This window comes from Trachypithecus francoisi, unplaced genomic scaffold (assembly GCF_009764315.1).
Source record: "Trachypithecus francoisi isolate TF-2019V2 unplaced genomic scaffold, Tfra_2.0 Lachesis_group11, whole genome shotgun sequence".
Taxonomy (NCBI): domain Eukaryota; kingdom Metazoa; phylum Chordata; class Mammalia; order Primates; family Cercopithecidae; genus Trachypithecus; species Trachypithecus francoisi.
In genome coordinates this window covers 100,000,315-100,023,684 of record NW_022681456.1, presented here as the reverse complement: position 1 = coordinate 100,023,684, position 23,370 = coordinate 100,000,315, and the positions used below count along the sequence as shown (strand labels likewise).

Sequence of the window (23,370 nt, the reverse complement as noted above, 5' to 3'; positions counted from 1 at the left end):
ATCAGTTTACCTGCTACCTCCCAATCCTTGTGATGAAAGGCAAAATTAACAAAATAATGTTTTTTTCCAGTCCAATCATTTTTACAGTTGTCTCTAATTCTCAATTTTCCCTTATTTCTTTGACTCTCTTAAAAATGTTTGAAGCAGAGGCCAGGCGTGGTGGCTCACACCTGTAATCCCAGCACTTTGGGAAGCCGAGACGGGCGGATGACAAGGTCAGGAGTTCGAGACCAGCCTGGCCAACATGGTGAAACCCCGTCTCTACTAAAAATAAAAAAATGTGGTAGGCACCTGTAATCCCAGCTACTTGGGAGGCTAAGGCAGGAGAATTGCTTGATCCCGGGAGGCAGAGGTTGCAGTGAGCCAAGATCGTGCCATCGCACTCCAGCCTCGGTGACAAGAGTAAGACTCCATCTCAAAAAAAAATGTTTGCAGCAGAAAGAAGTATAAATAAATGTTATGGGAACTGCAGAGTTTATTTTTATTTTATTTTTTGGGATGGAATCTCGCTGTCGCCCAGGCTAAAGTGCAGTGGCATGATTTCAGCTAACTGCTACCTCTGCCTCCCAGGTACAAGTAATTCTCCTGCCTCAGCCTCCTGAGTAGCTGGGATTACAGGCACGTTCCACCATGCCTGGCTAATTTTTTTTTTTTTTTTTGAGATGGAGTCTTGCTCTGTCACCTAGGCTGGAGTGTAATGGCGTGATCTCGGCTTACTGCAAACTCCACCTCCCAGGTTCAAGTGATTCTCCTGCCTTAGTCTCCTGAGTAGCTGGGATTATAGATGCATATCACCATGCCCGGCTAATTTTTATATTTTCAGTAGAGACGGGGTTTCACCATGTTGGTCAGGCTGATCTCGAACTCCTGACCTTGTGATCCACCCACCTCGGCCTCCCAAAGTGCTGGGATTACAGGCGTGAGCCACCATGCCCGGCCATAATTTTGTATTTTTTTTTTTTTTTTTTTTGAGAGGGAGTCTCGCTCTGTCGCTCAGGCTGGAGTGCAGTGGTCGTATCTCAGCTCACTGCAAGCTCTGCCTCCCGAGTAGCTGGGACTACAGGCGCCCGCCACCACGCCCGACTAGTTTTTTGTGTTTTTTTTTTTAGTAGAGACGGGGTTTCACCGTGTTAGCCAGGATGGTCCCGATCTCCTGACCTCGTGATCCGCCCGTCTCGGCCTCCCAAAGTGCTGGGATTACAGGCTTGAGCCACCGCACCCGGCCAATTTTGTATTTTTTAGTAGAGACAGGGTTTCACTATGTTGGTCAGGCTGGTCTCGAACTCCTGACCTCGTGATCTGCCCGCCTTGGCCTCCCAAAGTGCTGAGATTACAGGCGTGAGCCACCGCGCCCGGAGAGTTTGATTTTTAAAACCTATCAACCATTACCAGCAGAGAAGTCAAATGTAACAAGGTCTACAGAAATGGTCTGAAGGTTAGTTTTATTTATTTATTTTTTTCTTGAGACGAAGTCTCGCTCTGTTGCCCAGGCTGGAGTGCAATGGCTCGGTCTTGGCTCACTGCAAACTCCGCCTCCTGGGTTCAAGCAATTCTCTTGCCTCAGCCTCTCAAGTAGCTGGGATTACAGGTGCTGGCCACCATACCTGGCTAATTTTTGTGTTTTTAGTAGAGACGGGGTTTCGCCATGTTGGCCAGGATGGTCTCGAATTCCTGACCTCAAGTGATCCACTCACCTCAGCTTCCCAAAGTGCTGGGATTACAGGCATGAGCCACCATGCCCTGCCTGTTTTTTGTTTGTTTGTTTGTTTGTTTAAAGACAGAGTCTTGCTCTGTCGCCCACGCTGGAGTGCAGTGGTACAATCTTGGCTCACTGTAACCTCTGCCTCCTGGGTTCAAGCGATTCTCCTGCCTCAGCCTCTCAAGCAGCTGTTATTATAGGCACGCACTACAACACCTGGCTATTTTTTATATTTTTAGTAGAGATGGGGTTTCACCATGTTGGCCAGGCTGGTCTTGAACTCTCGATCTCAAATGATCTCCCTGCCTTGGCCTCCCAAACTGTTGGGATTATAGGTGTGAGCCACCGCCTAGCCTGAATACTTTTTTGTTTGGTTTTTGCTTTTTTGAGACAGAGTCTTGGTCTGTTGCCCAGACTGGAGTGCAGCAGCGTGATCTCAGCTTGCTGCAGCCTCCACCTCCAAGGTTCAAGCAATATTCCTGCCTCAGTCTCCTGAGTAGCTGGGACTACAGGCACATGCCACCACACCCGGCTAATTTTTGTATTTTTAGTAGAGACAGGGTTTCACCATATTGGCCAAGCTGGTCTCGAACTCCTGTCCTCAAGTGATCCGCCCACTTCATCCTCCCAAAGTGCTGGGATTAAAAGTGTAAGTCACTGCGCCTGTCCCCTGAATACTTTTTAAAGTCAATTATTGGATTAAAAATTAACCACTGTCAGCTGGTTGAGGTTGCTCATGCCTATAATCCCAGCACTTTGGGAGGCCGAGGTGGGAGGATCACGAGGCCAAGAGATCGAGACCACTCTGGCCAACATGGTGAAACCCCGTCTCTACTAAAAATACAAAAAAAAAAAAAAAAAAAATTAGCTGGGCGTAGTGGTGCGTGCCTGTAGTCCCAGCTACTTGGGAGGCCTAGGCAGGAGGATCGGGAGATGGAGGTTGCAGTGAGCCGAGATCAAGCCACTGCACTCCAGCCTGGTGACAGAGGGAGACTCTGTCTCAAAAACAAACAAAAAATTAAGCACTGTTTAAAGTTTATGTCCTGTTTTACATAAATGAAAACAAGCTAGACTGTGCCTGTCCTATGAGTGACCAATTTACTGAGCCCCCAGTACATATGGGGCAGGTACAGTTATTAGCCAACAGTGGATTCCATAGGGCCATGTGCAAAGTCTCCTTCTGGGCACCTCTGCTGGAGTCACAGAACTAGCAACATTCCATGGACATGCACAGAAAGGATACAGGGGGGCGGCAAAAGGCCTTTCTTCACAGCAAGAAGGGAGGCTGTCTCTGCAAGTTGCAAAAACAGAGCAACTGCCTTTAAAATAAACAAGTGATGATAAAAATATCATCTGAAGGAAAAAATATATTTCAAGATGAAAAATACAGAAGAGAGAGAGACGCTTTTCACAAGAAATGCTTTTATAATACAGTCTAGAAGTAACCCCAGATTTCTTCTGAGATTACTACTGTGTTCTTCTTTATTTCTGCTTAAGACAAATGAAACAAACCACTAGGAACTACCTATGAAAATATATCCTGTTATTCAATAAACACTGAACTAACTGCTCTTTAATACAGGCTCTCCCAGAATTTTCTAATAAACACCCTCGCCCCTTACCTGGTGTTCAACTTGTGAAGAGAAGACCATTGTACAATAGATTTAAGCTAGTATGACATAATGGGCAGAAAATATAAGCAAGATTTCTAAGTGACTTGTTGCCTCAAGTGAACAGCAGTTAGTGAAAGCCGGCATGCAGGGTAAATGGAAAGAATATTGGCCTACAAGTCAGGAGTCCTGGGCTATAGGCCCAGCTCTGTCTTTGTGTGCTTTTAACTCTGGGCAAATCTCTTGGACTTCAATTTAATCATGTCAAATTGGACAAGATGACCTTAAAGATCCCTCTTGGCACTGAGATTCTATGTTGATGACTGAACTTTCTGACCACATAAAATACAGACTAGGAAGGGGAAATTAAAATTCTGTGGAGATAAAACCTGGCAAAAGAAAGGCTATTTGAAATTGAATCACATCCGTACTTCTGGAAAACGCTTAAATAAAGGGGAGTTTGTATATTTAATACATTTCCCCCTTTGAAGTAAGGTAATTTGCTATCTAGCACAAAAAAAATCCCACTGATTAGAGACCTGAATGATTAGTTTTACATGTCAGCAGCATAGAATTACTCATATCAGCACACACAAACAGAGAGGTAGTAAACATAACAAGAAACAGAGAGCAAAATGGGGAGTGTGAGTTCACATCGCAAAGTCATGTGAGGCATTCTAGAGCTATGTGCACTCGCACATGTGTAACATTCAAGTAACACCAAAGACAAGATTGGGGGAACATCTGGTAAAGCACTTTCAAGCAAAGAACATACCAGGCAGCACTCAGAGAAGGATTTTTTAGGAAGTCGTGCAGGAGGAGGTGGACCCTGATCCCACTCCCAGAATGGCACGGAGTTCTGACAGACCAAAAGTTCCCCGGAAGGCTAAGAAGATGGAGAAGTGCCAATGACAGAAAAGCAAAAAAGAAAAGGATAGGGAGAAAGAGACAAGCAGAACAAGCATGCATATGATAAAATCACAGCAAAAGAGAGGGAAGGGAAGAAAATACAGTAGCCAAAAAAAAAAAAAAAAAAAAAGCACTACACAGGTGATGCTTCAGTTCTTAATAAAATGTTTAAAATCATACATGTATAAACACAACAAAAACAAAAGATGTTTGGGGGGATGTTTTCTGCTTTATTTTTACAAATGTGATTCTAGAAAACAGTTAACAGGTCTTCTGACTGGATTTCTCTTTTGATCATAAGAAACAAAACAATCAGGCCGGGCATGGTAGCTCACACCTGTAATCCCAATACTTTGGGAGGCTGAGGCAGGAGCACTGCTTGAGCCTGGGCAACACAGCAAGGCACTATATATATGTATAGTGGCATATATATGTAGTGGCAGATTTCACACAGAAAAAAATCAAAACTTACTTGTAATTATTCAAATGGATAATTATGGTCTTATTTTCATAGAGTACAAATAAAGTGTAAGGATCTTAATTTAAAAATAGTTTTCAATCACTTTCAAAAATATAAAGTAGATTTAGAGATTCAAGAAAAAAAAATGGTGCCAGCAAGCCAAGAACAAAGCATAGGCAAGTACATCACACTACTTATAATAATTATGCTTGAAACTTAGAAATGTCTAGGCTTCTCATGTAGACAATTTTTCTCCCAATATGAGACATAGTAACTGAAAATTTATCCTAAACTTGATCTTTACTTGATGTAATACACAGAAAGACTTGTTTTAGAGCCTTATTATAGATGTCTTGAAATTACAAAAATGGAAAAAAGGGTGTTTTCTGCTACATGTCCGTACAAAAGGATTAATATTTTAAACTATAACTAAACAGTTCTTTTTTTTAAAGAACATTAAGAATCTACACAATGACATCTGCTAGAAGGAATAAGCCCAGTTCATGGTGCTTGCTGTGAGGCACCCCAGGAAAGTAGACCACATACCTCCCTCAAGTCGTTGTCCAGCCCAACATGCTCAGAATGCTGGCGAAGGCGTTCTTTCCTGCGCTGTGCAGTGGCACTCCGACTTACCCAGCGACTGAAACAACCAAATTATTTAAACATGTGTTCCTTATATTTAAAATAGAATTAACCATTCAACACAAAAGACTGACACACACATTTTAAAATCAATTATTTAAAAAATATATAGCAGCTTTGTTAAAATATAATTAAAATACCATACTATGCACCCATTTAAAACACACAACCAAACAGTTTTTAGTATCTTTCCAGATACATGCTGCCATCATTACAATCAGAACTTTTAAAAACCGAGGTCAAAAAGGCACAGTATCAATACACTTCAGATACTTACATACCTAACAATAAGTCAAATATTAACTGAGTTAGTCCTTGATTATATTAAGACATATAATAGTAATGCCTTGACTTGCTCAAAGTATTATGAATATTTTTTAATACAAAGGAGAATATTCTCAAAATCCATAATTTAGAATTACCTAATTCTAGTGTCCTAAAAGAACAATAGAAATGTATGAAGCTTCCAACTTTTTTTTTTTTTTTTTTTTTGAGACGGAGTCTCGCTCTGTCGCCTAAGCTGGAGTGCAGTGGCCGCATCTCAGCTCACTGCAAGCTCCGCCTCCCAGATTCACGCCATTCTCCTGCCTCAGCCTCCCGAGTAGCTGGGACCACAGGCGCCCGCCACCTCGCCCGGCTAGTTTTTTGTATTTTTTAGTAGAGACGGGGTTTCACCGTGTTAGCCAGGATGCTCTCGATCTCCTGACCTTGTGATCCGCCCGCCTCGGCCTCCCAAAGTGCTGGGATTACAGGCTTGAGCCACCGCGCCCAGCCGCTTCCAACTTTTTAAGGAAAGATTTCTATCAAACTTGGCTGGGTGCAAAGGCTTACACCTGTAATCCTAGCACTCTGGCCTGATTACTTGAGGCCAGGAGTTCGAGACCAGCCTAGGCAACATAGTGAGACTCTGTCTCTACAAACCATTTAAAAAGGCTGAAGTGGGAGGATAATTTGAGCCCAGGAGTTTGGGGATGCAGTGTACCATGACTGCACTCCTGCATACCAGCCTGGATGACAGTGATATCCCGTCTCAAGAAAAATAAAAAGATTCAAACTCAGAAGAGTGAGTACTCATCTGTATAGTCTTAAGGGTTGCGCTCAAAGACCACTGTGATTCCTTTTTGCTCTAAAATTTCATGATTGTGTTTCTGAAGTGATAGCTTGTGTTTATCAGTTGTTTTAGAAAATATTTATAATATAAACTCAGTATCAAAATACGCAGGACAAATAAGTTTAAAATAAAACCTGAGCTCTTTTCCATGGCCTATAAAACTCTAAATATAAACAGACCTCTGCTTCATTCCCTCTGATCTTATATCACTTCTCCCCTAATTACTATGTTCTACTATAGTAACCTCCGTTCTGTTTCTAAATGATTAATAAAATCATTGCTAGTTCTATAATAATTTTCTCCGCTACTGAACTGCTGGTATCGAAACCGCCTTTCAGATGAGATCAGGTGTGTTCAAGGTGGTATGGCCAAAGATGTAAGAGCTGCCTTCTAGCTCCAATACCTTTGTTTTTAGTTGATAATGATTCAACTCATGTGCCCTAGACCCAGACCTGCCCTAGATGATAGGAGGGGCTTAAAAATATATGTTTCCCTTATTCAAAGGTCCTTTTGTGGCCAGCCTAGCTACCTACAGACTCCAGCTTAGTGTATATGACTCAACCACCCAGCGATTATCCCTAATCACTCCTTTCTCTCTATCATCTTCATTCAGCGAATAATTTAGAACCTGGCTCAGTTTTCTTCCCTGCTACGGGAAGTACAAAGACTATACAGATAACTTTGTCTTAAAATTCTGGGGTTGTCTAATATGCAACTTTACCTCCACTGCGCTTTAGACGCAACCAGGACATCACACTAAATCAAATGGTCATCCAGAACTCCTCTACCTGAGAAATCCTGAACTCCACCATCTTAGCCACTGACCCCCATCTCCCATTACATTAGCTCTTCCATGCCTTGACTCTCACTTAAGACCCCTTGTGTTTTCTCCTCTTTCTGTTATGAGCCTAACTTCTGTGGAAAGCCTCCTAAACTACTCCCATTCTATTACTCTCTCCTCTGTAATAATTCTCTACTTCCCTCCTTACCTGCCCACCAGAGGCCCAAACCCTGGATGAAGACTATCCCCTCGTTTCCCTATTCCTGTACCCACACAGACTAGTTCCCAATTTCCCTCACAACTACCCATGAATCACTTCACCTGTCTTTTGTCAACTCTTCCCCATTCTCCTCAAACACTCCTGCAAACTCTTTACCCTCAGGTACCCTCGCTTCCTTCTTCCTGCCTTCCACGTAAGACAATGCATGCACATAAACATCCTCATCTTTCTTCTGATCTCAAAGTATAAAATATATTAGCCACGGCTCAAAACTGTGTCTTCCACCTGCATCCTTGACCAATTCTCTTGTCTTTTCAACCCGCTCCATTAGTCACCTCCTCTGCTGTATCACCAATCTTTCTCTCAGTGGAATCTCTTCAGCTGACAAGCATGTTGGTCTCCCTCGTGGCCCTCTGTAGTCATGTTAACATCTGTTTCTTCACACCTCTCATGTAAAAATTCTTAAAATATTTATACGTAAGACTTCTACTTATTTACGTTTGGATCTTCAGTTCATTTCAAACCAGCTCCTTCCCTTGAAAATACTTTTTAAAGTTTTTTTGTTTGTTTGTTTGAGATAGAGTCTTGTTCTGTCACCCAGGCTGGAGTGCAGTGGTGCGACCTCGGCTCACGGCAACCTCTGCCTCCTGGGTTCAAACGATTCTCCTGCCTCAGCCTCCCGAATAGCTGGGATCAAGGGGGCACGCCACCACACCCAGCTAATTTTTGTATTTTTAGTAGAGATGGGGTTTCACACCATGTTGGCCAGGCTGATCTCGAACTCCTGACCTTCATGTGATCCGCCCACCTCGGCCTCCCAAGTAGCTGGAATTACAGGTACAAGCCACTAATGCTCAGCTAATTTTTGTATTTTTTGTAGAGACAGGGTTTTACCATGTTGACTAGATCAGTCTTGAACTCCTGAGCTCAAGGCGATCTGCCTGTCTCAGCCTCCCAAAGTGCTGGGATTACAGGCGTGTCTGTTCCCAGTTGCCTAACCCCGCCCCCCCACCGCCTTTTGTCTTTTTGGGATGGAGTCTCAGGCTGTCACCCAAGCTGGAGGGCAGTGGCATGATCTCAGCTCACTGAAACCGCCGCCTCCCGGGTTCAAGTGATTCTCCTGTCTCAGCCTCCCAAGTAGCTGGCTACAGGTGTGTGCCACCACATCCGGCTAATTTTAGTATTTTTTAGTAGAGACAGGGTTTCATTATGTTGGCCAGGCTGGTCTCGAACGCCTGACCTCAGGTGATCTGTCCGCCTCAGCCTCCCAAAGTGCTGGGATTACAGGCATCAGCCACTGTGCCCAGCCCTAAAAATCCTCTTGATGAAGCCACTGAACCCCCTAACTGCCAAGTCCAATGGCTATTATTCGGTCCTTAGCTTACTCAAACCCTCTTCTACATTTAGTACTGCTGATCACTCTTTCTACTTTAAAGCTCCTGCAATTTTCTTTCTTTCTTTTTTTTTTGGAGACAGAGTTTTGCTCTCGTCACTCAGGCTGGAGTGCAATGCTGCAAGCTTGGCTCACAGCAACCTCCGTCTCCCGGGTTCAAGCAATTCTCCTGCCTAAGCCTTCCAAGTAGCTGGGATTACAGGCATGTGCCAACATGCCCACCTAATTTTTGTATTTTTAGTGGAGACGGGGTTTCACCATGTTGGCTAGGCTGGTCTGGAACTCCTGAGCTCAGGTGATCTGCCCGCCTCGGCCTCCCAAAATGCTGGGATTACAGGCGTGAGCCACCGCACCCGGCCCACCTCCTGCAATTTTCAACCTCAGTGTTTCCAATGAAATAAGCTCTCTCACCTCTGAGACTTTGTCCATGAAGTTTTCTCCCAAATTTCATTCATCTTTCAGATAGATTAGAGGCCACTGCTTCCAGAAAATGTTCTATGACTCTTCCAAATCTAAGTTAGCTACCCATCCTGTACGCCTCAATTATAGTATCTATCACAGAGTGTTATAGTTACTTATCTCCATTTTCTATAAAATTTCCTCTAGAAGGGCCAGTATCTTGTCTCTCAGCCATCTTACTGGCAAAGTCTACTATATCACCTGCCCCTTCTCTCTCTCTTTTTTTTTTTTTTGAGACAGTCTTGCTCTGTCTTCCAGGCTGGAGTGCAGTGGCATGATCTCAGCTCACTGCAAGCTGCAAGCTCCGCCTCCCGGATTCACGCCATTCTCCTGCCTCAGCCTCCCGAGTAGCTGGGACTACAGGTGCCCGCCACCATGCCTGGCTAATTTTTTGTATTTTTTAGTAGAGACGGGGTTTCACCTTGTTAGCCAGGATGGTCTTGATCTCCTGACCTCATGATCCACTCGCCTCGGCCTCCCAAAGTGCTGGGATTATAGGCGTGAACTAGCATGCCTGACCATCACCTGCCTCTTCTATAAATACAATTAAGTAAACAGAGATGCAATCTAACATGTAGGTTTACAGATGTTCATCACAGCATGTATATACGTAATAACAAACTGTATTTCCTTTATTTCAAGACTCACATTTGGGCTTTTAAATGTTCCTGAAATTAGGATGCATCTTTCAGTCCATATGCACGTTTAATATATAATTTTTCCTAAAGCCTTTGAGTTAATTGCAGATCTTACAAGAGTAGAATCAATATACTCAAAACAACCGAAATGTTCAACAGTAGAGGGTAGTATACAATGAAATTGCATGCAGTCATTAAAAAATTCAAATTTCTAATAAATATGAGAATGCTCATGATACAGTAATAAAAAAACTATAACATTCTATAAACATTTAATTTCATTTCAAAAACAAGATGTCGGCCAGGTGCAGTGGCTCACACCTGTAATCCCATCACTTTGGGAGACCAAGGCCAAGACAGGACGATCACGAGGTTAGGAGATCGAGACATCCTGGCTAACGGGGTGAAATCCCATCTCTACTAAAAATACAAAAAACTAGCCAGGCATGGTGGCGGGCACCTGTAGTCCCAGCTACCCAGGAGGCTGAGGCAGGAGAATGGCGTGAACCTGGGAGGCGGAGCTTGCAGTGAGCTGAGATCGTGCCACTGCACTCCAGGCTGGGCAACAGAGCGAGACTTTGTCTCAAAAAAAAAAAAAAAAAAAAAAAACCCAAACACAAGATGTGTCCACTCCTGTTCTCCTGCTCCCTCATCCTTGCTATGTAAGAGCATAATATCACATTTTAACATTCCATGGTGATGGGATTCTGAGTGGTTAAAAATTAACCCCATCACTTTCTAATCCAGATTTTTTTTTTTTGAGACGGAGTCTCACTCTGTCACCCAGGCTGGAGTACAGCGGCTTGGTCTCAGCTCACTGCAACCTCTGCCGCCCAAGTTCAAGTCATTCTCCTGCCTCAGCCTCCCGAGTAGCTGGAATTACAAGCTTCAGCCACCGTGCCCCGCTAATTTTTGTATTTTTAGTAGAGATGGGGATCCACCATCTTGGCCAGGCTGGCCTTGAACTCCTGACCTCATTATCCACCCACCTTGGCCTCCCAAACTTCTGGGATTACAGGCGTGAGCCACCGCGCCTGGCCAATACTCCAGATTTTTAAAGAGCAAACATTGTATCAATCTATTTTTTAAAATTTTCTCAGCTCTTACCTATCATCCTCATGACCTGTACTCATTACACTATCCTAAGAATACTTACCTTTTTTTTTTTTTTTTAGACGAAGTATCACTCTGTCGCCCAGGCTGGAGTGCAGTGGCACGATTTTGGCTCACTGTAACCTCCACCTCCTGAGCAAGCGATTCTCATGACTCAGGCTCCTGAGTAGCTGGGATTACAGGTATGCACCACCACGCCAAATTAATTTTTGTGTCTTTAGTAGAGGCGGGGTTTCACCATGTTGGCCAGGCTGATCTTGAACTCCTGGCCTAAAATGATCCACCATCCTCAGCCTCCCAAAGTGCTGGGGTTATGGTGTGAGCCACCATGTCTAGTTGAATACTTACTCTGGAGTGTATCTTAGACAGCACAGAGCTAGATATAATTTAAAAAATTATCACTTTTGCCACTCAGAAAAAGTCATGTTACACTACTGAAAACAATTCATTATTTTTATTATAAAGAATCCAGTGTGGGAAAAGCTTAAATGAGAATAATGCTTCTTTCATTGCTTTAAAAATAATTTGCAGCTGGGCATGGTGGCTCATCTAATCCAAGCACTTTGGGACGCTGTGGCAGGAGGATCACTGAGCCCAGGAGTTCAAGATTAACCTGGGTAACATAGGGAGACCCTGTCTCTATAAAACACAAAAAGTTAGCGGGGCATGGTGGTATGTGCCTGTGGTACCAGCTACTTGGGAGGCTGGGGCAGGAGGATCACTTGTGCCTGAGAGGTTGAGGCTGCAGTGAGCCATGATCATGTCGCTGCACTCCAGCCCGGGTAACATAATGAGACCCTGTCTCTAAAAAAAAAAAAATAGAAAAAATTACATATGCCTTTGGTATCAAGCTTGTGAATAATCTTATTTCAGTCAGTTATTTAGGGGAACACTGGATAATCATTATTACAATGGTATCAAGGAAGGTAGCCCCTCTCAAAATAGTTTCTTAAGAAGAGGAATAGGTTTATGGTTTATATCAGGGAAAAATGTGCAAAGATCTAGTTACAGATCTTTGAAGTGGAATCCCTGGAAATGTCTCCAAAGCAAAAGATCAATGTAAGACTGTAAAAAGGATACAAAAAGAATCGGGGGTGAATGAAAATTATGATCCATAAAAAAACACATTAAGATTCTGAAACAGAATACAAATACAACCTGAAGATCTTTTTTTTTTTTTGAGACGGAGTCTCGCTCTGTCGCCCAGGCTGGAGTGCCGTGGCCGGATCTCAGCTCACTGCAAGCTCCGCCTCCCGGGTTTACGCCATTCTCTCGCCTCAGCCTCCCGAGTAGCTGGGACTACAGGCGCCCGCCATCTCGCCCGGCTAATTTTTTGTATATTTTAGTAGAGACGGGGTTTCACCGTGTTAGCCAGGATGGTCTCGATCTCCTGACCTCGTGATCCGCCCGTCTCGGCCTCCCAAAGTGCTGGGATTACAGGCTTGAGCCACCGCGCCCGGCCCAACCTGAAGATCTTTAAGGGGAAAGAATAGAATATAAATAACAAAATGTACAAAGACCTGGGTGTAGATATTTGATATGGAGGCCTTGAAAATAGCCCTATAGCAAAAAAGGTCAGTATAACACAAAGTTTGCTCAGGAATTTTAAAAATTAGGGTTAATGGGCAAGATAGTCTAAATAAATAGTAAAAACATGAAACAGAATATAAATACTAGCTAATGGACTTATATAACAAACAAAAGTAAGGCGCAAAAATATAAATGGCATAAAACTGTGCCCTTGGCAGGCAGAAAAGGATAAAGATTAACTTAAATATAACCAGCTCTTACTATATGCTCTGTGGGACAAAATGGCCTACTTATTTTCAAAACAGGGAAATGAGCACTGCTTAAGAAAATTGCTATGAAGTCCACACATTCCTGGTCTTGTTAAGTAAGTAATTTATTCTTTGCATTAAACTTTATTTACTGAGCATAATTTTACCAATGATAATCACAACTGCTGAAATACTAAAGACTGCTTATTTGGTTCTGTCTTGTACACAGCATATGAAGTTCTAACAGTTGATCTACCATTTATACAGGCATGGTTATAAATCCATTTACCCTGCAATTAGTTCTGAGATCTTTTCTCTGGACTATATCTACCTGAAATGTAATGACTGAGGCTTAGTGTGGAAATGGGAAATCGTAAGATTATATATAAGGCAAAAGCAAGAAAACAAGGCTATAAGATTTCAAAATTAAACTCCTCCTTCCTAAGCACTCCCTATTTTTCTTTCCCACTTTGTTTTTCTTCTTACCATCTGACATGTTATTTGACATATTAAGTTTCTTTTTCTGTTTATTTGCACTTGAAAGCAGAGATTTTTGTTGTTTTGTTCATTAATAAACTCCTGGTGACTAGGATAGCCCTCACATATAGTAGGAGTTCCATAAATATTTGCCAAATGAATGCATGAACAATCCAATGCCATCAAAAGAGTCGGGCGCAGTGGCTCACGGCTGTAATCCCAGCACTTTGGGAGGCCGAGGCGGGAGGATCACCTGAGGTCAAGATTTCAAAATCAGTCTAACCAACATGGTAAAACCCTATCTCTACTTAAAAAAAAAAAAAAAAAAAAAAAAATTATCCTGGCGTAGTGGCACATGCCTGTAATCCCAGCTACTTGGGAGGCTGAGGCAGGAAAATCACTTGAACCTGGGAGGTGGAGGTTGCGGTAAGCCGAGATTGTGCCATTGCACTCTAGCCTGGGCAACAGAGTGAGACTCTGTACAAAACAAAAAGAAAACAAAAACTGTTAAACTAATAGTCTATCCAGCTCAAAGTGATTTCAACAATTAGGATACTTCACAAATAAAAGAAAAAATAAATACACTGATGGCTAATCTGTCTTACGGAAAATTCTCCTAATTATCACCCACTTCTGAAAAATAGAACATTGTATCTAATATCGTTCGTTATCTGTAAAGTTTGAACCCTAACAACCATCAATATCTATTAGCGCATTTTTTTTTCTTTTCTTTTCTTTTATTTATTTATTTTTTAAAATAAAGATGAAACCTCACTATGTTGCCTATGCTGGAGGTAATTCACAGACACAATCATTGCACATTGTGGCTTCTAGCTCCGGGCCTCAAGGAATACTTCCTCCTCAGCCTCCTAGTAGGTAGTACTGGGGAGTGCCACCATGCCTCACTTCTTAGCACAGTTTTTTTTTTTTTTTTTTTTTTGAGACGGAGTCTCGCAGTCGCCCAGGCTGGAGTGCAGTGGCCGGATCTCAGCTCACTGCAAGCTCCGCCTCCCGGGTTTACGCCATTCTCCTGCCTCAGCCTCCCGAGTAGCTGGGACTACAGGCGCCTGCCAACTCGCCCGGCTAGTTTTTTCTATTTTTTAGTAGAGACGGGGTTTCGCCGTGTTAGCCAGGATGGTCTCGATCTCCTGACCTCGCGATCCACCCGTCTCGGCCTCCCAAAGTGCTGGGATTACAGGCTTGAGCCACCACGCCCGGCCCTTAGCACAGTTTTTAAGTTCAGTGTGTATAAACGCAGGGCCAGCCCTTCACTGGAGGGTGAAACCCTGCAAACTAAGGTAAGTACAATAAATATTTCAGTCATTAGTTATTTGCTTCTGTCTTGTAAGTAGCATGTTAAATCCTCTTGAACAATTTTCCTCCCCAAGACTTTAGTATAAACATTTGCATTTTCTACAAAAGGAGAAAATTTCATTCTGAATATATAACTTTTCCATATTTCTAGTGAACCATCCTCTAATACTGTCTTCATTAAAGTTGAGACAGCCTTTTAAATGAAAGGTCAATCAAATGAAGGGTTTTTTGTTTTTGTTTTTTTGAAAGAGGGTCTTCGCAAGGTTGACCAGGCTGGAGTGCAGTGATGCCATCACATCACGGCTCACTGCAGCCTAGACCTCTCAGGTTCAAGTGATCCTCCCACCTGAGCCTCACCAGTAGCTGGGACTATAGTCGCATGCCAGCATGCCTGACTGCCTCCCAGGCTCAAGCGATTCTCATGCCTCAGCCTCCCAAGTAGCTGGCATTACAGCCTCCCAAGTAGCTGGGTATGCACCACCACACCCAGCTAATTTTTGTATTTTTAGTAGAGATGGGGTTTCGCTATGTTGGCCAGGCTGGTCTTTAACTCCTGGCTTCAAGTGATACACTCGCTTAGGCCTCCCAAAGTGCTGGGATTACAGGCATGAGCCACCACACCCGGCTTAATTAAAAAAATAAATTTTGTAGGAGCTTGGCCCGGTGGCTCACACCTACAATCCCAGCACTTTGGGAGGCCAAGGAGGTCAGGTTGCTTGAGCCCAGAAGTTCAAGACCAGCTTGGGCAATAGGGCAAAATCCTGTCTCTACAAAAAATACAAAAATTAGCTAGGTGTGGTGGCATGTGCCTTTAATTCCAGCTACTTGGGAGGCTGAGGCAGGAGGATCACATGAGCCTGGGGAGGTCAAGGCTACAGTGAACCAGGATCAGGCCATAGCACTCCAGCCTGGGCAACAGAGTGAGACCTTGTCTCAAAAAAAAAAAAACATGTATATTTTTGTAGAGACAGGATCTTCTTATGTTGCCCACGCTGGTCTCAAACTCCTGGGCTCAAAGTGATCTTTCTGCCTCATACTCCTAAAGTGCCAGGATTACAGGCGTGAGCCACCGTGCCTGGCCCAAGTTTATTTTTGAGACAGGGCCTTGCTGTGTTGCCCAGGCTGGAAAATAGTGGTGCTCATAGGTCACTGAAACCTCCAACTCCTGGGTTCAAGTGATCCTCCCAACTCAGCCTCCCAAGTAGCTAGGGATACAGGCATGTGCCACCACACCCAGTTCCAAATGAAGTTGTTGTTGTTGCTTTTAATCCACAATTCTTTTTAATACTATTTTTATTTTTTGAGACAGGGCCTCTCTCTGTTGCCCAGGCTGAAGTGCAGTAGTATAATCATGGCTCACCATAGCCTCAACCTCCCGGGGCTCAAGTGATCCTCCCACCTCAGTCTCCTGAGTAGCTGGGACTATAGGTGCACACCACCATGCCCAGATAATTTCTGTATCTTTTTTGTAGAGACAGGGTTTCGCCACAGTGGCTAGGCTGGTCCTCAACTCCTGGGCTCAAGCTATCTGCCTGCCTCAGCCTCCCAAAGTGCTGAGGTTACAGGCGTGAGCCACCATGCCTGGCCACAACTTTTTCACTTTACTGTTTGGTGTTCCTTTTCTAAGTATTTAAAAGGATACTAATACTAAAAATTTTCTTTTCAAAAAATTTTCTCTTTAGCTCTTCAAGAGGGAAGATGGAACCCAAGAATATATCTTGCTACCCAAAGTACTACCCTGTCTTCTCTGGAACCACTCCTCTTAACAAAACCCAGTTTAAGACAGAGGTGGGACATCTGAAGGCTCTTTATTCTGGAAGGATCTCATTAGACTGGTGTGACAGGCTGTTGTTAAACTCTCTTATGTTCTCCTAAAAGCTGGAAAAGGCAAGGAAGGATCATTCCCTAGAAGCCTCGAAGGGAGCACGACCCTGACAATTCCTTGATTTCAAATTTCTACCTCCCAAAACTGTGGAAGAATAATTTCTGTTGTTTTAAGCCACTGAGTTTGTGGTTCTTTGTTATAGCAGCCCTAGGAAACTAATACAGATGATAAAGGTCTAACCTTTCTAAATTCCATTAGATAGTATATTTAAAATGCCATTTAAAGTGTGGCTTTTCCAAGTGTACTTTGCTTGAAAAAGAAAAAAAAATCTCTAGACTTTGGTTTTTTTTTTTTAATGATGGATTTAAAGGTCAAGCACTCACAGAAGTGTCAATCCATATTTCAAATGCATTAATGTGGTCTTGAAAAAAGTAATCAGATAGATGTTTAATATTTAAGCACTGTCCATTTGAGTTGCAGAGTACCCCACCCTTCATTCATTCCTTCAACCAACTACTCAAGTGAAGAACATGCTTACTTGTTATTGGCTGGTCCTGTTGCCAAGACATCGGACTGTAACTTTGGAAAGAACCCCTGCTCATATTTGCCTTGACCAATTTTCATATCAAGTAGATGTGGGTGGATTGCAGTGTGATCCATTTTCATCAGTCTCTGCTCAATTGATTGGGCTATAAATTAAATTTATAATAAATTAGAGACATTTCATTGCTAGCCCTTCAAAAATAATGCTTCCTCCACTCATGCACCTACAGAGAACCCAATCACTCCGACACTCTGAAACAGACTCTGTGTGTGTGTGTGTGTGTGTGTGCGCGCGTGCACGTGCGCATGCCTGTATGTTTCGAGACAAAGTTTGGCTCTTATTGCCCACGCTAGAGTGCAACGGCACAATCTTGGCTCACTGCAATCTCCGCCTCCCGGGTTCAAACGATCCTCCTGCCTCAGCCTCCCAAGTAGCTGAGATTGCAGGCATGTGCCACCAGTTCCAGCTAATTTTGTATTTTTAGTAGAGATGGCGTTGCATCATGTTGGTCAGGCTGGTCTCGAACTCCTGACCTCAGGTGATCCACCCTCCTTGGCCTCCCAAAGTGCTGGGATTACAAGCGTGAGCCACCACGCCCGGTCTTGAAACAGATTTTTACAAAGGCTCTTCAGAAATTAGTATAATGTAAGTATAAAAACGTTAACTTTAAGTAAATATTGGATGATTAATTTTCATGGTATTTTCTGCCTTTGTCAAAATCAGGGCAGCGGGGCTGAAAAACTTACAATTTTGTATTGAAACAGTTTCCCTTAAGTGAGAAATTCAATATTCTTACACAAAAATACAGTTCTAAGTACAACATTAAAGAAAATGAGAGCAAATAAAATATTTTTCTTGAGCTGAAATACAAGTTAAAGAGAAGACACAAGCACAATGGCCTTATTAACTTTACTTCTTTGTACAAAGACCTATTAAATATTCATGGTTCTCCATCTGTAAAAACAAGTAACGGTGTGAAGTTTATTACCTCACTTTTAGCAGCAGTCACATTCTCATTAGTAGGAGTCATTTAGGAGTGTTTATTAGATCAAGAGGGTAATACAGCAAAAAGTTAAATAACCAGGCATTTAGAATGTTCAGAGGATAAGAAACTGGCCTTTCGAAGAATAAAATAGGTCAGTGTTAAGATGTGATTACTAAACATTTCTATTTTAAAGCCACTAAAAGTCAGGGATGTTGGAAGATGTCTCAAAGACCCCAGAAACAGTGACCTATTTCTCAGGTAAACAAACAAATAAATAAAACCTGATCTTAAACATTTTAATCAACTGAATTGTCAAGAGAAAATATAATATTTTAGAAGCAAGACTAGGTCTCCGATCCTCTGCCTGGAGATTACTTAAAAGGGGAGAACAAGCAGTAATGGTAATTGTGTGATAAACAGAACACACTGTGGGAGCTGCTAATTTTGTGACTTAAGAGAAGAACAAGGTGCCTTTATAAATATTTCATAGAACCAGTTTATGTTGCCCCTTTCCTTTTTTTTTAGACGGAGTCTAGGCTGGAGTGCAATGGCGCAATATCAGCTCACTGCAATCTCCAACTCCTGGTTCAAGCGATTCTCCTGCCTCAGCCTCTCGAGCAGCTGGGATTATAGGCACCCACCACCATGCCCAGCTAATTTTTGTATTTTTAGTGGAGACAGGGTTTCACCACATTGGCCAGGCTGGTCTCGAACCCCTGACCCCAGATGATCTGCTCTCCTCAGCCTCCCAAAGTGCTGGGATTACAGGCGTGAGCCACCGTGCCTGGCCACAGTGGTATATTTTCAAGAGTATTATATAATTTCTGTGATGACAGTGGGAGTACCAAACTGTCTGAGAGGCTGAAAGAAAATCTATTTTAATTGGAAAGACTTTCTGGAAGCACACAATTAAGGTATTCATGCTTAGTTCCATCTAAAAAATTCCATCAGAAAGGGAGAAATGAAATTTGTGCAACAAGGCATTATGCTATTCACATGGCTATTAAGGCACTGGAATTCATTTTATTCTCTGAACAAGGATAGACAATTTCATTAACTCTACTTCCTAAATTTCCAAAACCACATAGGTAATTGCCACTTCCTGAAGGGGCTCCAAGGATCTACCCTGATTCGTGGGAATACGACAGGGTGATGTTTCTATGGTTACATAAAAGACATCATTTACATACTTCTCTCTTACATACACTAACACTTCAGCATCATCATTCCTGACTTTGATCTATTTAAGTAAAGTGGGAAAGGCAAGCAAGCAAGACAGGCAGATCAAGGAAGTTCCACATTTGCTGCCTCTCCTTTTTCTCCAGAGGAAAAGTTGCTGTCAAATAACTCCAACATTTGAAGGGAAAGAAATAAAAGGGAGGGCCATCAGGTGACAGGTATCTGCTTATCTGGCAAAGAACAGGTTAGGGACCAGGCATAATTGTATAAAGTAAGTGTGGACTAGTACATTTTACATAGTTCGTTCTTGAATGAACAGCTAACATGATGTTAAGGCTTCCTGTGCCAGAAATCAGTCAGACCTGGATTCAAACCATGGCTCGACCAATCACCAGCTATGCAACCACAGGCAAGTTACTTAACCTCTCAATTTTCTCAACTGTAAAATGAGGGCAGTAATAAAACGAAATAAAAATAAGTATTCCAGGCCAGACATGATGGCTCATGCCTGTAATCCTAGCACTTTGAGAGGCCAAGGCAGGTGTTTTGTTTGAGCTCAGAAGTTCGAGACCAGCCTGAGCAACATGGTGAAACCCTGTCTCTACCAAAAATACAAAAAATTAGCTGAGCATGGTGGTGTGCATCTGTGGTCCCAGCTACTTGGGAGGCTGTGGTGGGAGGATCACTTGAACCCAGGAAGCAGAGGTTGCAGTGAGCCAAGATGGCACCATTGCACTCCAGCCTGAGTCACAGTGAGATTCTGTTTCAAAAAAAAAAACGGGTGCTGGGCCAGTCACAGTGGCTCACACCTGTAATCCCAGCACTTTGGGAAACTAAAGCAGATGGATCGCTTGAGCTCAGGAGTTCAAGACCAACCAAGATAAGATAATTACCTTAGTAACATGATGAAACCCTGTCTCTACAAAAAAAATCACCCGAGGGTGGTGGCACATGCCTGTAGTACCCATTCCCCAGGAGGCTGCAGTAGGAAGATCACCTGAGCCCAGGAGGTTGAGGCTACTGTGAGCCATGATGGCGACACTGCACTCCAGCCTAGGCAACAAGTGAGACCCTGTCTCCAAAGAAAAAAAAAAAAAAAAAATTCATGAACAACACCTGGCATGATGACTGACATAGCAAATACTCATATTGGCTATTAATATGATTATTTATTTAATGGACTATATTACACTCCTAGACGAGACTGGCTAAGACTCAGATTTAATTTCTTTCTTTTTTTTTTTGAGAAGGAGTCTCGCTCTGTTGCCCAGGCGGGAGTGCAGTGGTGCCATATTGGCTCACTGCAACCTCCACCTCCCGGGTTCAAGTGATGCTCTTATCTCAGCCTCCCTAGTAGCTGGGATTACAGGCACATCACACCACACGTGGCTAATTTTCGTATTTTTAGTAGAGATGGGGTTTTGCCATGTTGGGCAGGCTGGTTTTGAACTTCTGACCTCAACTGATCCGCTGGCCTTGGCCTCCCAAAGTGCTGGGATTAAAGGTGTGAGCCATCATGCCCAGCCTGACTCAGATTTAATTTCAATAAATGAAGCTATTATAATTAATGGCACTACTAAAGCAAAGATACTGTTTTAGTATGTAAATTAAGCAGGATCTAAGATTTACTATTTTAAATAAATACTTATCCTTTCTTGGATACAGAGAAGAGGTGAGAAGTAAAAATGAAACGTAAGTAGCAAGACAGAAATTAAAAATTTTTTCATTAGGCAATAAAGAGAATAAAACAAAAGTCAGCTGGACACGATGGCTCACACCTGTAATCCCAGCACTTTGGAAGGCTGAGGAGGGCAGATCACCTGAGGTGAGGAGTTCAAGACCAGCCCGGCCAACATGGTGAAACCCCGTCTCTAAGAAAAATACAAAAATTAGTCAAGCATGGTGGCGCGTGCCTGTAATCCCAGCTACTTGGGAGGCAGAGGCAGGAGAAATGTTTGAATCCAGGAGGTGGAGGTTACAGTGAGCCAAGATTGCACCACTGTACCCTAGCCTGGGTGACAGAGCAAGATCCATCTCAAAAACAAAAACAAAAAAAACAAAAACAAAAATCATAGCAAACTTCCAGTCATACTTAATTCAATTTATTATTGTTTTTCCTCTTCTGACTAAGAGAAAAGGAAAGTCAAGTAGGAGTGGGACTCAGAAACAGAAAGAAAAATTTGCAAAGCATTTTGTGATAATCGGACCAGGATTAGCCATGAAGTCTAAAACTGAAAATTAATTTTGTTGTACATAAGGCCAACAATTTGTGGGAAAAAAGCGATCACGGATTTTAATTTAATTTAAAAGGCATGGCAAATGTACCTGCTTCTTTTAAAGTGCTGCATTTCTGATATATAGATGTCCGCAAGGTGGGTGCCCTTACATTATACAGCCTTATCTTATCAATCCGAGAGTCAAAGACCCGAAGCAAAGGATCTTTCTCTTCCCACTGAGACATAATTTTATTATCAATAAAGGTGGCAAACATCTGTGTTTCAATGAAGCGCGAAAGAAATGGCAGGTAAGGCTCAGGCTGGTCAGACAGAAAGGAAGCCTGTAATGAGATAATTAGGAAATTATTAGTGCAAAGAGATCATCTCAACACTACACGATAAGCCTGAAAATTATGTTAACTCAGGATATTCTTTTTAAATCTTACAAAACTGACACTTGAAATTCAAAAATCCTTAAAAATCCACTTTTCTTTCCATTTTCCTAAATTCAGAAAATGTAGGTCACTTAGGTCTTTAGCACTGATCTTATTTTACAAAATTGATTTACATTCTGATCCTTATGACCATTATGTAGAAGAGAGGGCATCAGTAATGAAAGATGGCAGAGAAGTTGCTATACAATTGTCAATCATCCACTTCACTTGCAGTTAAAAATTTTTATCCCTTTCCCCAATGGGTTGTAATTTCTTCTGTTCTCTATTCCTAGCCTATGAAATATACTTTCAAGCCACAGGAAGTGAGATGATTAACTGATACAATAAAGATAAACACATCAGCATTAATCTTAAAAAAAAAAAAAAAAGACATGGAATTTATGCTTATGGGTGAAATTCTTTTGTTCTTCTTCAAGTGAATGCTTTTCTAGACTCTTTAACTCTGTGAGAAATCAATAGATGAGTGTTAAGCCAAGGTCAAATTCCTTCCACACCTGTGCTGACACAACAGTCCCAGCCTTAACAACTAAAAAAGGCACTGCCTGGAAGCTGGGCATTGTGGTGGCCACCTATGGTCCCAGCCACTAGGGAGGCTGAAGCCAGAGGATCCTGTGAGCCCAGGAGTTCGAGGCCAGCCTGAAGAAACATAGTGAGACCCCGTTTCCAAAACACAAACAAAAAAACCAAGGCACTGCCTGAAAAACCATCAGAAGCAAGCCTTTGGAGAACATGTACAATAAGCTGTACACCTTTCCTGTTACTAGCCTGTCTGATGCATGGGATGGTTCAGTACATTGCAATCAGTTCCTAATTCAAAGTGTCAATTTTTTTTTTCTGTTGTTCTTCCATGTTCACGTGTGTACAGGAATTTTAGACTCAATGCAGTACTAAAATCTGGAAGTAAATTTAGAAGTAAATTCCTATTTTGGTTGCTGGGTTGGTTTTTATTTTTGTATGGCAGAAGCTAGAAGGCGAAAGGGGAAAGAGGGAGTAAGTTCTGACATAAGGTGACTTTTAAAAATACTCATCAGCTTGTTGCTAGCATATTCATTTTCATTCTGAAATTTAGGAGGTCTTTTTAAATTTCCTTATAGAAATCCACTTATTCACTTTAAGTAGTTCCATAGTTCAGGTGTATAAACATAAATCCAAATAACCACAGAGATTCACAGTAGTCTCTAGAAATCAGTTCACCTCCACCAATAAACATTTTACTTTTCATACATCAAATAGCCTTTTTTTAAAAAAGTGGGCCAAAGATCTGGCTTTTGATATTCAGACCCTCACAGACTATAAAATTTTAGGTCATCAAAGATTTGGCTTATAGGACTAGTATGTCCTGCAAATTTTCCTAGTGAAGGTAATTACAAGCCTTCTGGAATCCAACAGAAATTTTTCATTTCTTTAGGGGTTATATAAAAAGAATTCCATTTATATAGTTTCAGGCTACATAAAGATTAGGAAGGAAGTATCAGGGCTTCATTTAGTTAAGAATTTGAATTGCCCCAAGGATAAACCATGGATATACACAGATTAGTTCTAAGATAGATAGGAAAAAGTAT

The 23,370-nt window shown here is 42.2% G+C and overlaps 1 protein-coding gene across 5 annotated transcripts in view; it reads right to left on the bottom strand.

Annotated features, from left to right (window-relative positions):
- Window positions 1–23,370, bottom strand: part of DENND5B (DENN domain containing 5B) — a 208,207-nt gene that overhangs the window by 48,848 nt on the left and 135,989 nt on the right. For 4 of the 5 annotated variants that reach the window (XM_033222496.1, XM_033222494.1, XM_033222492.1 and 1 more), the window contains 3 exons: window positions 21,463–21,694; window positions 16,968–17,118; window positions 5,225–5,318 (listed from right to left, as the gene is read on the bottom strand). In XM_033222496.1, the coding sequence (XP_033078387.1) occupies window positions 5,225–5,318; window positions 16,968–17,118; window positions 21,463–21,694 (477 nt within the window). Of the gene's footprint in view, window positions 1–2,776; window positions 4,196–5,224; window positions 5,319–16,967; window positions 17,119–21,462; window positions 21,695–23,370 lie in introns of those variants that run through there. The other variant, XM_033222495.1, reaches the window with a different exon arrangement.